Genomic DNA, 15560 nt, shown 5'->3' on the forward strand with positions numbered 1-15560 from the left:
AGTGGTCATCTTGGAGGAAAAAGAAAGATGGCCAGGGAAGAGAAGGACCACAGATGCCTCGGTCAGTACGGGGCACACTCTGAGTTGAAATGCCCTGGCCTTGAAGCTGGTGAGAGTGGGGCGGGGAAATGGGTCTCCCATCCCAGGTCACTGTGTTCCGCTTCACGGGTGGAAGCAGACAACGGACACCAACAAGTCCGCTTCATCCAGTTCCTCCTGCCATGGGGAAATTCCTCCAAATATTGTCAACGGGCTTACTATCAGACTTAATTTTTATATTACTGATGTTTGCCTCATCGCGTGCATTTATAGTTATTTCCAAGGAAAGTGAAGACAGGTCATATTAGACTTCCCCAAATGCCATCTTAAGCTGAAATCCCTTATTTCAAGTCATATTTTTCAGGAATGCAATGGTATAACATTAAGATTTCCAGATTTGACCCTGTGGTTCCTAGGAGATATTGCATACTTACCACACACACAAATGCCTGTGTGTACAAATATATTGCTTTGGGTAGCTGAGCATCTTCCCATTCTTGGATGTGTGTATGTATTAATATGCTATTTGAGGGATGTATAAATCTTGTTTATTGAAATAATACATGAGCATTCCGTTTACAACATCCTGTTTGGGAAATCTCACAAGCAGGCACAATCTGGCATGAGATATTTGCTTGCGAGAGAACTGTCACAGAAATAGAAATAACTGATGCCTTCGCCAGGCAATGCACTAATGGTAAGCAAGAAAAGACCATAAAATTTAGTTTAGTACCCACTCTATATGGACAGCTAATATGTCTTACTTTAGAGTCCCCTGTACCATATTAATAAAGTGCGTCAAGATGACTGCTCTCTGGGAATGTAGGACCTGTCACTTTAAAACGTAGAACGGAGAAGCAGGCTAGATAATCATAGTCAATACAATTAATAAAGTCTTATCCCGGTTGATCACTTCGGTCATCACACATAAACTGAATGACTCTCTAATCATGTTCTGTAATCCAGTATCTCTCTCCTTCACTCCACAACGACTTCCTACCAGATAGTGTCACCTGAACGTTCCACAGGTATGGCAAACTCTCTCTAGGTGGCCAAACAGGACTCTCCATCTTGCATCATAAACCTGCCCTGCCCGCAAAAGAATGCCTCTTTTGCTGAAGAGCACCTACGGTTCCCCAGTTCAAGCTAGAAACCAGGAGGACGCCATAAACTCCTTCCTTTCCCTAACTCCTTACATCCAGTTTCCAAGCCCTGCTGCTTCCCTCTCCTGAACACCTCAGATCCGTCCTCATCTCAGCATGCAAGGATTGCTATCCCGGTCAGGTAAGTATCTCTCACCTGGTCAGGTAACTATCTCTCACCTACCTGGTCAGGTAACTATCTCTCACCTCATCTATGGCAAGAATCTCTCTTTATTCATTTTTATGCACCCCCTCTGCTATAAGCAACAAGATGTGTGCTTTAAAGTTTAATATTATTCATATTTCCGACCAAATTTTTAAAAATAATTTGCTGATGATCTCCATATTCTAATGAATTATTCTCATCTGTGCATTAGCTGTGTCTTCTCTACATGCTACGCATTTTACGTAGTTTCAATCATAGTTTGTATTTACTTTGATTTCTTTTGCCCCTTAACACTAGATGCCTGCAATATATTTTAGAAATCACGTTATTCGTGAAATTATCCCACTTCATCACTATATAATACTCTGATGTGTTGATAACCAAAACTGATTAAACTAGTCCAGTATTGGCGTCTGTGTTGTTCAACATGGCAAGGAATAACTCTGTTCAAAGGCCTTTTGCTGCTCTTGACTTTTTTTCATGTAAACTTTGAGGCGTGAGATCACCACTCCAAACTCTCGCTCATGTGACTGTCAACACGGCACAGCGGCTAAGCAGGCAGGCTCGGATCTCAGCACCACTGTTCCCTATGCGACTAACTGCAGAAAGTTGCTTAACCTTTCTCTGACTCAGTGTCCTGTGAAATACGAGTGACAACTAACTCTTCGCTCCCGGAGTTGTCACGAGCTCTTAGAACTACCCTTGGCACATAGTTAAGTGCTCCACAAATGCATATCTATCTGTTAGTTTCCAAAAGAATGTTTCTAGTCAGTAAAGCCAGGAGGGTAATGCGTATCAGTTTTACTGCAATCTTGTCACCAGGAGGCATTAACTTTTTTTTTTTTTTTTGGTGATTCTTATTTACTTAGTAGGTAGCCAATGATATTTCGACACACGTTTTTTAACGTCAGAGTGTCTTAAGTTGTTCCTTAAGTAAATGTAAATGAAAAGAGGCTTGGGGAGCTTTACTTCTTCATTCCTTAGTATTTTACGTGCTCCGGCCGCACGAGCTTAGCATGTTCGGTTGTTAAGAAAACGAGCTGCCTTGTTCGTTTTCATAATGACCAGCTATACGAAAAAAAGGAGAGAATGGGGGCGGAGGCCCTCTGCTCGGCGACACGCCTCACCACATTTCTCACGCCGCTTCTTCCCTTCCAGGGGCCAGCGCTCGCTGTCAAAGGAGACTGATCATACAGAAGCATCCGCAGCTGGTCATTACGTAGCTCATTCCGGCCCTTGTTAAAAAGATCCTGGCTGAGAAGACATGTGTGCGCTTGGCGACAACTTACACGATGTGCGCGATGGCTTTGCGTATTCGTCCCGTCTCAGAGGAATATCATATAGACAGACTTCGACTTCCATCGAAGGGAAAAAGGACGATTAGTAAACCGTAAGTCGAAATAATCACATGTACTTGTTTAAAAATAAAAACACTGCTGTAAACGACCTTGACCAGAAATCCGACAAGGTGTGAGTTTCAGTCCTTCCTGCACCACAGACGCGGCCTCTGGAGCAGACAGAGCTTGTCGAACCGGGGGTCGGGACCCGTCGGCGAAGCGTCAAGTCAAATGAGCGATGAGCTTTTTTTTTTTTTTTAATGAAAAAGGGCAGAATATCACACAGAGTATGGGCAAATACTGTCTCGCTGACACGTGTGGAGGGTGGTGCTGGTGGTGTCTGAATATATACCGATTCGGGAAATTAAATGTATTTCCTATTACGAGTGAAAGTCAAACAAAATTAAACACCGCTGATCCAGAATAAGTTGCTGCGTCCTTTTTTAAACGGATGTCACCATTCTCCTTCAGAGAGTAGACTCAAATAAAACAATCTCTCATTGTTTCAGCTGTAAAACACTGTATCGTCACTTTACAGTTAGAGTTTGGTTGCGTTTCCTTAGAGTTTGTTTTTCGCCACATATGCTCACAGCACAGTCCCTGTGACAGCGACTTAGATGTACTGCATCAAAGATTAAGTCTGAAACTGTAGTCTCCTAAAGAGAGCTAGATATGGAAGCTAAAGTTCCTTGAAATTTTTGTAATCTCCTTTGTAGTACCTACCTCACGGCCTCGGGGGGGGGGGCGGGGTGAGGGGGACAAGGCTAGAGACTAAAGGCAGCATTTCTGCTTTACTGCTCGGACCTCGTGAAAATAATCAGCACTTAGGAGAATGACCAGAAGAGGGGAACTTGTTTGCAGGCCCCCCCCAAAGGAGGCCCACACGAGCATCAGCTGCCAGCCTGCCGCCTGCACGGCCCTTCAGCGACACTTTACTTGGGGATATAAATCACTCCTTTTCTTCCCACTTAAAGTTTAGAATCCTGTGTCTGGCTCTAAACCCCACAAACGACCCCAGGCAGCTCTTCATCATTTAGCTATACACATTATCTGGCCACATCATGGTACCACAAATAGGAAACACTTTAAGACAGTACTCACTAAGAGCATGAAGGCGGCTGAGAGGAAAGATGAACTCCCTCATAACTCTCCCTCACACGCCACCATTAAAGTACCCTCTGAAGGCAAAGGCGTTCTAAAGGCTCTGTATAGACACCTCTTCCCCTAAAATAGAAGGACTTTAGAAAAATGAGATTCCTACTGGGAGGACAGGAATATTTCCGAGGACTCATTGATACTAGGACTATAGTACCTCATCTTCAAAATGACACTTGTGACCTCAGATCAGCTTGTTGTAAGTTTTATTTCTTGTAAGGCTCACAGTGATTTTTTTTTTTTTTTTTTTTTTTTTGCCACCGATCAGCCCAGCCCATATTCTCCCTCTAAGCTTAACAAGGCTCGTAAAACACCTGGCTGGTGCCGAGAGGTGCAGTCTGCAGGTCAATGAGACTCTCTGGCTCACCTGGGGATGCTGTGCGTAAATGCCTGATGAAAAATGGATGCAGACATAATCTGCCAGGGTCTTAATTTCTCTGTGACTAATTGCCACTGCTTTAAGGGCGGGGAGAGGGGTATGACAGATGCGGGCATGCAGGAGACAGATAGTGATCGTGCAGGAATTTGCGAGGGGGCGATCGAGAACGCTTTAGTCACTGCCCGTGGAGTTCCTACTGGAGAGAGAACCAAACAGATTGAGAAAATGAGCAACCAGCACCCCGGCTTTGGCAGCTTGCCAGAAAGCTCTTGCTTACCTCCGATCTCAGTTAAAATCCAGGTGGGACGTGTCACAGCAAAACAGCCTTTCTCATATAACAATCTCTATACAATGGGAATGTTTTTCTCACCAAAAGACACATTCGCTTGGGATTAGGACTGGGAAAGATTGCAGACATCATTTGACCGAGAGGCTAGGACCCAGAAAGGTGAAGTGGCTTTACCTAAAGTCCAACAACTAGCTGGCTGTAGTGTCTAGAGTAGGACCAAGGGCTAACCAGAACCTCCAAAGATGAAATATGCCTATCATTGTGCCTACTAACATCTTTTAAAGAGATAAGGTTCCCTCTCCCTTGGGACTATAGCTTTATCACCGTACCTTTCTAATTTCCGAGGATCAGACACTTAGCTATGCTACTGTTTCCATTAAGACCATCCATCAATTAAGTGGAGGAGACAGGTTTGAAAAGGAATTTCTATTTCTGATAGAAGTAGTTTTATCTATGTTTATAGTATGTTGCTTGAAATTGAAACATAAAATATGTAAAGATACATAATTATACATAATTGGTGGTAGATAAGTATCATTGTAGAAATAGACAATACCTACTGAAACTTCAGGTATTCCAAGTTACAAAGACTGATTTATTTCAAAGAATGAGGAAACAGAATTATTACTATACCTGCTATCAGCCATACATTTGTGTCCATAAAATATTTTTTCTTTAGTGTTTATAGATGACGAAAGCACATACACTAACCAAAGGTAAAAAAAAAAAAAGTTGCAAACAGAGACTCATAGACAAGCACTACAGACGAGTGGTTACCAGGGGGGAGGTAAATGGGGAAAAGGGGGTCAAATATGTGGTGACAGGAAGAAATCTAACTATGGGCAGTGAACACACAGCGTAAATATATATATGCCTTACTGTTAGAGTGTACAGCTGAAACTTATTGGATTTTGTTAACCAATGTCGCCTTAAAAATAAATTTCAAATAAATAAGTTGCAGCATGGGCAGCTACAAAGTGTTCTCCACGGTGAGAAATAAAGTCCACACATAAGTATCCCAGCAAAATTTCCACCGCACACACTCACGCACGCCAAACAGATGGATTCCAAAAAAAACAGATCAACGCTCCATAAGCCAAATGTTCAAAAATTGGTAATAAAAGATAGTCCACACCCTGGTTACGCGTCGCACCGTGTAAGCGAGCACAGCAGACTCCTCTCCTTTCACCTCTCACCTCACTCGACCTCCTCATTCCACCTCCTCCTCCTCTGCAACCGAGTCCCAACCGCCCCAAAGCGAGGTGTCTGCTGCAGCCCTAAGCACTTGACTGATAATATCCGGTTTGCCATTCCAGGAAATCCCAGAGTGCGTTCTAAGCCTCTGCCCACAGCTTGTAAAGAAAGGCCGGGGAAGAGCTAATCAATACCAGCTTCCCAGCTGAGACCTGGCATGGAAAGAAATCAAGAAAACAAATCTCAACCATAATCTACCTTATAATTTACCACTTGGAAGAAAGCAACATCTGGGATCGGCTCCAAGAGGGACAGCGGGGCTGCGGTGGGGGGAAGGGGTTGCTTCCCATACTGAGTGTTCGATCTGGTGACAAGGGGACAGTCGGTTCCTCACCAGCCCAGCAAAGGCAATAATGTCTCCTAGCAAGAGTTAATCTACACTCGAAGAAGGTATGAGTGGGGAGAGAGAAAATCGCCACCACCACCCACTGCTTGCCAGTGGAGTAGCTGGCAAAGGTTCCCCCTTCCACTTTGAAAGCTGGAACTCCTTCCCGAAGGTGGGGCCAGGGCCAACTACTGTGTCGCTCATCGGTCGGTGCAGAATGGAAGCTAATGTAAAACGTAGGAAGGACTGTTCAGTCACACAGTCCTCTCGGGGGACTCCAAAGTCCTAATACCCAGGCAAAGTGGGGAAAAAAAAAAAAAAAATCGCCCGTGACTATGAGTCCCTGGAAAGGCTCTCCAGGTTTTTCTCGTTACAGGCAAATGAATTTAGAACATAAGCAAATGCGTACACATCGTCTAAATCACTAGATCGGTACCCATTTTTTTTTTTAAGTACCTCCATCGGCGGGACGAACCATATAATAATAAATAAAGGCTGTGAGTAAAATCCATAATGCTTTCTCCCTGTGAAGTCATCTGAGAGGTTCTAATTGCATTTGGCCGCTGCAGGCTTGTCCGAGAGCCTGGCTTCTTAATCGTCGCAACCCTAAAAGGGGTAACTGTCAAGGGGCGACCCAGCTGAAATCAAACAACAAAAACGGGAACTGTGATCGGCCTGAAGTGGGAGGAGGGAAAGGGAGGCAGCCTCCCGTATTCATCCGTCAACATTAATATCCTTTGTTGTTCGCCTCTGCCCAGAGCGGCGAGCGCTCCCCGGCGCCTTCCGCTCCCCACGCCGGGGCCGGGGGCAGCCTGTCCCGCCCGCGGTGTCCTCGCCCGGCAGACGCGGGCTGTCCGCGCCCCCTCCCCACAGCCGCTCCACGGCCCTCCGTCCGCACCCCCGCCGCGCTCGCCCCGGGCCGAGGGTGGCCCGAAGCGAAAACGCGGATGCAGGACCCGTTCCCCTCGGGAGAGCAGAGCGCAGAGCCGCGCAGACGTTGCAATGCACGGGCGCCCCCAACCCTGCCCGCGCGCCCCAGGACCGGGACCGCGGGGGGCAGCGAGGCTCCGGCCGGCCCCGTCCGCCAGAGCGGCCGCGAGCGCGGGGCCCCGCTCCGCACCCCCGCGATGCCGACGCGAGCCGGGGGGAGGTCCGCGCCTGCCTTCCGTTTCGGGGTGCTCTCTCTGCGCGGCCGCGGTTGTGCCCCTCTCCCCTGGGAAGCCGCTGCAGCCCGCAGCCGGGGAAGGGGAAGGAAGGCGAGGCACGCCGTCGCCCCCCTCTTCCAACTTGACACACGCACGCCCGGCGGCCACCCCGAACTCCGCAGGCGGAGCCCGCACGGTCGGCCGGCCGGCCGGCCGCGCGCTGCCCCGGGCCGAGGGCGCGACGCGGGGCGAGACCCCCGCTCCCCGACGCCCGACCCCGCAGCCGCGCCGGGATGAGGCGTCCCGGGCGGGGGCGAGGACGCGGGGTGCGCGCCCGCCGCGGCCGGAGCGGGCTGCGAGTTGGCCGCCGCAGACTCACCCACGCCGTATTTCTCGTGCTCCGTGGGCATCCACATGGCTGGGGAGGGCTCCCGCGGCTTCGGGCTGTGCGATGCCCGCGCCCCGTCCGCGGCTCCCAGCGACGCGCGGCTGCCGAGGGGCGGCTGCGGCGCGCGAGCCCCGGGCTCCGGGCTCCGGGCTCCGGGCTCCGGGCAGGGTCTGCGCCGGCGGCCGCGAGCCTGGCGTCGGCACCGCGCGGCCCGGGCTGCGCCGCGCGCCGCTCTCCCGGCGGCGGCTGCTCACAGTCCTCCGACGCGCTCCCAGGGACCCGGCGGCGCAGTCATTGTTCTGATTCACTGAACTAAGCGAGCGCGCCGGGGCACTCTCGGGCGCATCCCCGCCCGTCAGCGCCTCCTCCCGCCCAGCACCCTGGGAATTGTAGTTCTGCGCCGCCCCGTCCCGGAAGGGGCGCGGCAGCCGCTGTCGGGGGCGGGGATTAGTCCGCTCGCCAGCTCCTATTGGCCCAGAGCGTGACGGCGCGACGTGGGCGTGGAGAAGACGCCGGCGGGCGCGTGTGCATTGGTTCCCGTCCGCGCCTGCCCCGCCCCGCGGCCCGCCCCCCTCGCCTCAGCGGCGTAATGGCTGCTCCCGTGACCCGTGGGGCTGCTACCCGAGGGCAGGAGGATGGTGACGGCAATCCCAGCGGAGCCGCGGTTGTCAGCAGCGAGGGTGAGTAAGGTGCCCCCGAGATACAGGTGGCGTGTGGCCTCTCTCCCCGATGAGCGGTGCGGCTGGCCGCGGGGCGGACCCTGGGAGCCCGCCCACGGCGAGGCCACCTGGGCGCGAGGCGCCCCGGGCGGGCCCCGCGGGACGAGGGGGACGGGAGGCGGCCACTTGGAGGGGGCCGTCTAGAGCGGAAAGGAGATGGGCTGGACTGGCCGGGGACGCGCCCCGGCCGTGTGTCCTCGGTTCCGAGCGCCCAGCTGTGCGTCCGCTGCCGGGTGGGTGTGAGTCCGGCCGGGCTCGCGCGCGTGCGATCGCGACTCGGGGAGTCGCCGCTCTTGTTCTTCGCGGGTCCCCTGCCCCCGCCTCGCTTTGGCCTCGGGAAATGTTTTAATTTGGGTTCGGACGGATTTCCACTTGCAGACCGGTCACTGCTGTTGAGCCTACAGAGGTGCTCGGGTGCTGGCTGGAGCGGCCTGGGCAGAGTCTGTGGCCTCTCGCAGCCTCCCCGGGCCTTCGTCGACTGCCCCAGGTGATCCTCGGGCCCAAATCTGGAGCCTGGGACGCCTTCCTAGGCTGTGTCTCTAGAGAAAGAAGAAAGTGGTAATCTGCACTCGTGACTTAACATAAAATTCGCGGGCGGTTATGAAGATCACAGCTACTTTGTCTCTATTTGGCTTTCAGGTAGCCCTCTGATACTCTGTAGAGAGAAAAACCCCCAAAACTTCAGGGCATTGTCTTTAGGATTCCTGGCCCCGCTGGTCCTTTTGCCTTTAGGCTCGTCTTTAGCCTCCACCTCGCTTCTCTGGTTCGATGTTGGTCCTAATAGGTAATTGAGCAGAGCAAGTATCTTTTTCTAATGGGCACAGTTTGTGGCTTACATGTGGTTCTGGGTCCTTGTTGAGGTTTTCTTGGTTTCTTTGTTACAGCTTTTATGGTTAAATTGACATTTAGTCTCAACTTTTTATCTGAGCAGCCCAGAGATAAATTGCAGTTTCTTCCCACCTCTCCTCAATGGAATTACCTAGTTCTGGAATTATTTCAGTACCTACACCAAAGGTGGCCTCCTGAGTGTAAGTTTGGAGTTATCCCCACACCCTACACAGTTCAGTATTGGGTTGACCAGTCAGCTATTAATCTGATAATGACAGACTACTAAAGTTTTCCAGACTCTGCCAAGTTCCAGAAGGCTGCCAGTTTAAAATCTAAGGATGGAATCTTTGACGAATTCATCTCAGAGATTAACTCATAAAAAAGATAATAGGGTATGCCTTTCAAAAGCATTGGGAAAAAAATTTTAAATCACTAGTTTTAAAATTATAAAAATTTTTGTTATAAACATTTCAGACTATTCAGAAGTGTGTAAGGTAAAAAAATGAAAGTTCCTCCACCACAGCCCTACTCCCATAGTAACAGGTGTTAAGGGTTTGGTGTGTGTTCTTTCTGCCATATTTTTGTGACACACACCTGTAGGGTTATGAGTTTTTAAAAATAAAAAGGGACCATACTATGTAAGATCAAAGCTGTACAGTCTTCCTCCCAGTGATCTATTATAGACATTTCTATATCAGTACATTTGTTGCTCCCTTCTTTTTGAGGACTGCGCCCACTGTAGTCTGTAAATATGGGTGCACCATACTTTAGCTATTCCTCTACTAATGAACATATAGTGTGGCTTTAATTTTTCAGTAATGATGTAGCGAATAGCTTTATATACAAATCCGTGGCCACTGGGTGTTTATTACCTGAGAAATTGCTGGATCAGAGGTTACACATGTTAAAAATTGGGGTAGATGTCAGGTCTTCCCCTTGAAAGGTATCAGTGTACCTTCTGCCAGTGACATGTGAGGGTACCCCTTTCCCCATATCCTCACCAGCCAAATGAAATCATTAATGCAGGACCAAAGTTTAAATAACTCATGGATGGAATTGAGTAGCTGGTAGAAATCTTCATTTAGTTTTCAGTTTGTTTTCAACAAAGGCATTGAGCAGCAGTGATTTTGCAGCATCTACAACATAATGAAACTCCTGGCTCAGGACTGCCCAGTGTCTCACTAATTTGCAGCAGTCAATGAGAGAGCTTAATGTCATTCTTCCGAGGTGAACTTGTCAGCAAAAATCCCCTTAGGAATCATTCTGAGACTTTACCCAATTCTTTTCAAAGCCTTTCAGAGTGATACAAATTTTGAGTGGAAATAGTGATTTTAAAAGTATATTTATGTTTTTTTTGTTAAGCAGCCACTTAGGTTATCAAGTACTTCTTTCCCCTATAAAAACCATTAATTTTTTGAAAACTACCTCTTTTTCAGAAGTTTTCCTCTGGCTTTAATTAAAATGTCAATCTGTGTGTTTAACATGCTGGGACAGAGGAACTAGGGAGTCTTTTTCTAGAAATCCTTACAATTCTACAAGATCTCTGGAAAGAGGCGCTGGGAGGTGTGCAAGCAGGTGCAGGGCCATCGCTGGGGCCTGTGTGGCCAGCCCGCCCCGGCTCCGCTCTCCCCAGGAACGCCCCGGGTCCTACACAACTGCTCTCCAGGCATTGGAACAGGAACTAGGATTTCATATCGTCCTGAAAATTAAGAACAGAGAGTAAATAGACTCAACATTTCTCATATTTGGAATGTATTATGGGTTTTTTTTTTCTTATGCTGTTTTTAATTAGAAGGCGAAGGCAGTAAGATAACACATTATAGTTTATTAAACTGATCATACTTTTAGGACATTTCTGTGACGGGGATGATTTTTTTCTGCCTGCATTAACCTGTGCCTCCGTTAACCAGGCAATTCTCCCCTGCAAATGCATGCCCAGTAGACAGGATCACAGTAAAGCTGCTTTGGGTTTATAATGCTTTTCCTCTGGAGACCTTATTAACTCATTCGTGATGTCTCTAGAAGAAACTGGGGTAGCAGGTGGTGTCACCTCCTCATTCTTGTGTTTCCTATTTAGGTCAGTGGCTTGAATCCATGGCTAGAAACCTAGGAAGCATCCTCGATTCCCATCTCGCCCTAAGGTCCTGAGCCTGATCAGTTACCACGTGTTATTTTTCTGAGCCTGAAATAATCTTTTGAATCTGTTCTTTTGGTTCATCTCTTTAGCCACTATTCTGTTTCTAACCCTCACTCTCACTGCTGAATTACCTGTGTCCCCACCCCCCAAACTGTGCTCTTGGGAACCAAAAACTTGTTGAAACTGTCGGCATAATCATAGTTACCATTTTAGCATAGTTTTCCATCTTGTTGCAAGTGAAGTTTTAATGCTATTTAGATAATGATTAAAAGAATACTTCAGATCTGTCCTTTGTAATCTTGTACCTATAACTGAATGAGCTGCTACATAGATCTTAAAATCTGTCTTCCATCCTCTGTCTGGCTGTTTTCCAGTTTCCCACAATATCACCTTATTCCCAGCATTGTCTCATATATTTGACAGGACAGTGGAAAGAGGACTCAACCCTGTCTTGAAAAATCTGTATTTAAATTTCAACTCAGACATTTAGTAGCTATGTAACAGGTTTATCACACATACTGCTACGTTTATGAAAATATAGATACGATACCTGCTTTGCAGTTATGATTATTTCATTGAATTATCTTTTTGAAAGCCCAGCATATTCCCTTTTATAAAGTTGGACCTTTAAGTAAGTTAAGTGTTACTGAGCTTTCAATACGAAGATATGCCTAATTGAACTCAAAAACTGCCAGCTCTGTGATTCCGTATTCACCCGGCAAGCAGTCTAAATGGTGGCGTAACCCAGGGGAAGCCTCGGAATGTGTTGGCGATACTGCTATGTTGCTATGCATTCGTGGAATTTGGGGGTTGTCAGAGTGTCTGTTGCTGCTCCCCACTAGAATTGCAACTATGCGCTCTGAACGCTTTTTATATTATCTAATATGCCCTGACTCACTCCTACAGTGCTGCCCCCTCGTACCCAGCTCCCCACGCAGACACCCACACCCAGAGTCAGCAAGAAGCTCAAGATAGTCTTGCATACTGGGATGGCCTTGCAAGGTACCAGCCAGAGGATGTCATGGAAGAAAAAGAATTACAGAAACGTAGTCTGGTGGGTTCAGTGTAAGATTCCGAAGGGGCCTCTGGAACACCCTTTTATTTTCCTATAAAAATAAATAGAACCCAATTTATAGGTTGTTAAGAAGAGATATTATAAAAGGAAATATAATAATGATGCTGGTGGTGGCTAGCATTTGTTGAGCAGTAACTGGTGCCAAGTACTGTTTCAAGTACTTTTACAAGTCCTATTTCATTTTATCCTTACAATGGCTGGAAGGTAGATACTTTTATTATCCCTTCTTTGTTTACAAAGGAGGAAATGAGAGACAAAGAGTAGCTTGCACAAGGTCACACAGTAACTAAAAAGGAACTTTTATCCTATTAACTATTATAATGATAACTCATAGTAACTAAATTCCATTGGATGAAGTCCGCAAGACTCTCCTTACACGTAAGTGTGTTCTAAAAGCTCGTGTTACAGCAGAAAGGGAATACAACATTGGAAAAAGAATGTACATTTTGAGATCAGACCAGCTTAGGATCAAACTTTGGTTGCTTACCAACCACAGGCGAGTTAGTCAACCCCTGAACCTGTTTCTCTTCTGTGAAGTGGGTAACAATCATATTTGTTTTGCTGGAATGTTGAAATGATAGTTATATTAGCCTGGTCTGGTGCCTGCTATTTCAGTCATGGTTATGGGGATATCTCTGCATGATCATCTCAGCGATGATCGAGGGCCACAGCCTTAGTCTGTCTTTTCCACTTCATGACCAGGTTTCTCTGGCAGGTGCCTGGAGTAGCAGACCCTGAATTCACACACACTCCTCACGGAGCTGACACAGACGGTCGGTCCATCATGCGTGGACTAGCACCGCCCTCCACAGCGCCCACTCACACACTTCCCTTCTTGAAAAGCCGAAGATCGCAGTCATAACTGACGATGACATTGGTCAGATTTACATAATAAAAGTTACACTTCTAACGTGAATCCGTGGGTTCGTAGAGATCAGCAGCACACATTAACCGCCCTCTCCAACAGTCGACTCTAGATGCTGGTATTAGCTGTTCTTGCAGAGCTTTGCCACAGAGTTAGGGTTCGATTTTGCTATGATTTATTTAATAAATTCATCAGACTCTGAATGGATTGGCATTTCACTGGCAGTGCCTTAAAGAATTGCCATCTTTTGCTGAAATGAGTGTGTTCTGCTGACCTCAGTGATGCAGAGGTGAGCAGGGCAGCTTTTTCCAGAAATGGCGGCGCATTCGACTGATGAGTCTTCTGCCTCCCTCTGCGTCTCAGCCAATACTCTTTGTGGCCGGAAGCACTTCCTTGTAAGATAGCTGACTGGCGTTGGGTGCTGTCTTTAACTCTTGGAACTAAGTGAAGTTTTCTAGAGTTAGACAGGACTTAAACCTTTGCTTTATTTTTGTTGGGGGCCAACAGCTGAGACGTGCTAGACTATTTTAAGCGATATAAGCTAAAATTGGATACTGTTAGGCTCTGTCCATGTGTAGTCATTGAAATTAGTACATTTAATATGAATGTGTGGAATGAAAAACTGGATTAGGCATCAGGAGACCTGGGTTCCAATCCTGAATTTGCTGCTTTGTAGCAGTGTGAACTTGGGGAAAATCATTTAACCTCTCTGAGCCTCAATTTTATCATTAAAATGCTGCAGTTAATTGCCTATTATCGGGCGATCGAGTGAGGCAGGGTATGCGAAAGCATTCTGTCATCCTCGATGCGCTATGGAAATATAAGGATGAATGACTGACGATGGAGGTTGATCACAAAAGACAGTGGCGAGTCTTCAGAACTGGACAAACTGGGTTCAGATGTGGCTGTCAGTTAAAACCTACGTGACCTTGAGCAGGTCATAGGACATCATTCTGACAACTGCTGTTACTACAAAAGTCTGGATGTGACTTTAAAATGATTACAGACCAATCGACATTAGGGTTTAAATGAAGACACAGCCTTGCTGTTAGAGTACATAAACCCCTCACGTGCAGGGACCGTCGCACGTGCCTGTGGGTCCCTGCGTCTGCTGGGACAGCGCCACACTGTGATGGCACCGGCGCTGGCCCAGTGGAGGCGGACTGCATTGGCTTCGGGCTGCATGCTGTACGGGACGCGAGCGGAGAACCTCTGGCCTTACGTGGGGACACATCAGCGTAGTTGGGGGGGGCTCGGCCTTCACGTTTCACCAAAGCTGATCGGAAAGGCCTTTCTGTTTCCATGTCGCCCCGGGAAGACGTGGGAGCGTTTGAGTCTGTCATTTGAACGCAGTGACTGAGGAGCCAAGCAAAGGAAGCTTTTAAATGTGTTTATTTTTTAAAGAAAGGAAATGCATGCTCTCTCCTCTTTCCCTCTTTCCTCACCTCATCTTTTTTCTTAACTGAAAAGTAAAGCCTCCCCCAAGTCATTATAGAGGCCCTGCCTTTAAAAAATAAATTTAGTGTTTTTATCCAAAAACTTAGATTTGTTTTTAAGAGAAAGACCTCAGAATTGTAATTGTGGTTATTTATTGAACACAGTCCTCTGCTACGTAACAAGCTGCTATTCACCAGTAATAGCCAATTAGAAAAGAAAATATCTTGTACCCGCTAATCGTAATTACCATCATAAAGCAATTAATAGCAGGAACCAACATCAATCAGGCCGTCTTTGCTAAAGCGCCACACAGCCACTCACCGGGGGAGGCGGAAGGGGCGGGCAAGGAAGCTGAGCCTGAAAGCTTGTTGGGATTCCTTACACACCAGCTTCTGAGGGACCCTGAAAGCTGTGTGGACACGCACCCACGTGGAGCGAGGCAACCCTGGGCCCAGGAGAGTCCTTCCCGCAGCGCTCACACACGCATCGGTCAGCAGAGCGCCCCCTGCACGGAGCCCGGCGACCTGGGTTTTAATCTCTCCTCCTCCTGGCGCTGTGGTGCTAGGGAAGTATTTGCACTCGTGGTAAAGGAGAGAATTCGCTTGTATTAGCATCCTTTCAGCTGCGTCTTCCAAACGTCAAAAGAAGGAGAAGGTGGGTTTGAGCAGGGGAGCCCACCGCGTACCTACCCCGGAGTCCACGCAAGAAGGAAGGCACGCGTCCGCGTGTGCCTGTACGGGTCAGCTGCACGTGTGAGTGTCATCCAGCGGTGTCTCCGGTGAGCAGACCGGCGGGGAGCCTCCACGGTCGGCGACTTCTGGGGCCGCTAACCCCGAGAGTGCGGACAGGTCACTAGCATCATCTCATCTCACCCCACCCC

The 15560-nt window shown here is 48.1% G+C and overlaps 2 protein-coding genes across 2 annotated transcripts in view; one reads left to right on the top strand and one right to left on the bottom strand.

The window, feature by feature from the left end:
- Positions 1 to 7918, bottom strand: part of DOCK4 (dedicator of cytokinesis 4) — a 282383-nt gene extending 274465 nt beyond the window's left edge. The window contains exon 1 of the mRNA XM_036230498.1: positions 7611 to 7918. Coding sequence (XP_036086391.1) covers positions 7611 to 7647 — 37 coding nt within the window. The 5' untranslated portion in view covers positions 7648 to 7918. The remainder of the gene's footprint in view (positions 1 to 7610) is intronic.
- Positions 7919 to 8173: 255 nt separating this feature from the next.
- ZNF277 (zinc finger protein 277) overlaps positions 8174 to 15560 on the top strand; it is a 64216-nt gene continuing 56829 nt past the window's right edge. Inside the window, exon 1 of the mRNA XM_016123389.2 lies at positions 8174 to 8299. Coding sequence (XP_015978875.2) covers positions 8209 to 8299 — 91 coding nt within the window. The 5' untranslated portion in view covers positions 8174 to 8208. The remainder of the gene's footprint in view (positions 8300 to 15560) is intronic.

Source organism: Rousettus aegyptiacus, unplaced genomic scaffold (assembly GCF_014176215.1).
Source record: "Rousettus aegyptiacus isolate mRouAeg1 unplaced genomic scaffold, mRouAeg1.p scaffold_m13_p_13, whole genome shotgun sequence".
Taxonomy (NCBI): domain Eukaryota; kingdom Metazoa; phylum Chordata; class Mammalia; order Chiroptera; family Pteropodidae; genus Rousettus; species Rousettus aegyptiacus.